Here is a 903-nt window from a genome sequence, read left to right as displayed (position 1 = left end):
CCCCCGCCTCCGTCTGCCGGTCTCAAACAGGGCAATGCCGTCTACAACCTCCTCCCTGACATCATCAGCCGCCTTTCGGACCCAGACTGTGGAGTGGAACAGCAGCCTTTCGAGCTCATCATGAGGTAGGTCACCGTCAGACACTGCGGGGCATTTTGCGTCAGGCTGCTGGGTCGAGTCAGTCATTTCACTCTGTCTCTCCTCTTCCCCCTCCCCCTGCCTCTCTGTCTCTCTGCACCTCAGGCAGATGTTCAGCTACATCACCAAGGACAAGCAGACCGAGAGCCTGGTGGAGAAACTGTGTCAGAGATTCCGCACGGCAAGGTGAGTGTGTCCGACAGAGCAGGGCGCTGTCGGAGGGTTGGAGAGGGCTCTGTCGGAGGTTCAGCGCTGAGGGAGCAGCCGCTGTCGGAGAGGGCTCTGTCGGAGGGTCAGCGCCGAGGGATCGGGGCGCTGTCGGAGGGTCAGCACTCAGCGTTTCCCATAATGCAACAGGGATCACCCATGAAAACATGGGATGTGTATCCGAGCCATAACCCAGGCCTGGTCCGCTCTAGTCTGTTTTTTCCTGGTTTACAGAGTGATAGGTGATTGTAAAACACCCAACACTGTTTTGACTGTGGGAGAACTGTTGCTGCCTCCAGCTGGGCTGTGTTACAGGGGCACACTGTCAGAAATACAGTGTTTATATTTCACCGTCTCCTTGTTAACGTCCTCATTTCCTTCCTTTGTCTGTCTCTCTCCCTCTCTCTCCTGTCTCTGTTGCTGTCTTCCTTTCTATGCCTCTGTCCATCACTCCCTCCTGACCTTGTGCTGTCCATCTCGGTGTGTCACTCTCACCGTCTCTCTCGCGCCCCCCCCCCCCCCCCCCCTCCCCCCCCTCCCCCCCCCCCCGTCCCCCCC

General features: G+C 58.3%; 1 protein-coding gene across 1 annotated transcript in view; it reads left to right on the top strand.

Moving 5' to 3' along the window:
• The window catches only part of ncapd2 (non-SMC condensin I complex, subunit D2), a gene marked incomplete at both ends in the record, with an annotated part of 15,209 nt that overhangs the window by 13,352 nt on the left and 954 nt on the right, over positions 1-903 (top strand). Inside the window, 2 exons of the mRNA XM_048593674.1 lie at positions 31-125; positions 244-324. Coding sequence (XP_048449631.1) covers positions 31-125; positions 244-324 — 176 coding nt within the window. The remainder of the gene's footprint in view (positions 1-30; positions 126-243; positions 325-903) is intronic.

Source organism: Rhincodon typus, unplaced genomic scaffold (genome assembly GCF_021869965.1).
Source record: "Rhincodon typus isolate 14 unplaced genomic scaffold, sRhiTyp1.1 hic_rhity00003480, whole genome shotgun sequence".
NCBI lineage: Eukaryota > Metazoa > Chordata > Chondrichthyes > Orectolobiformes > Rhincodontidae > Rhincodon > Rhincodon typus.
Note: the sequence above shows the minus strand (reverse complement) of the source record. Positions and strands in the feature narration are given on the sequence as shown.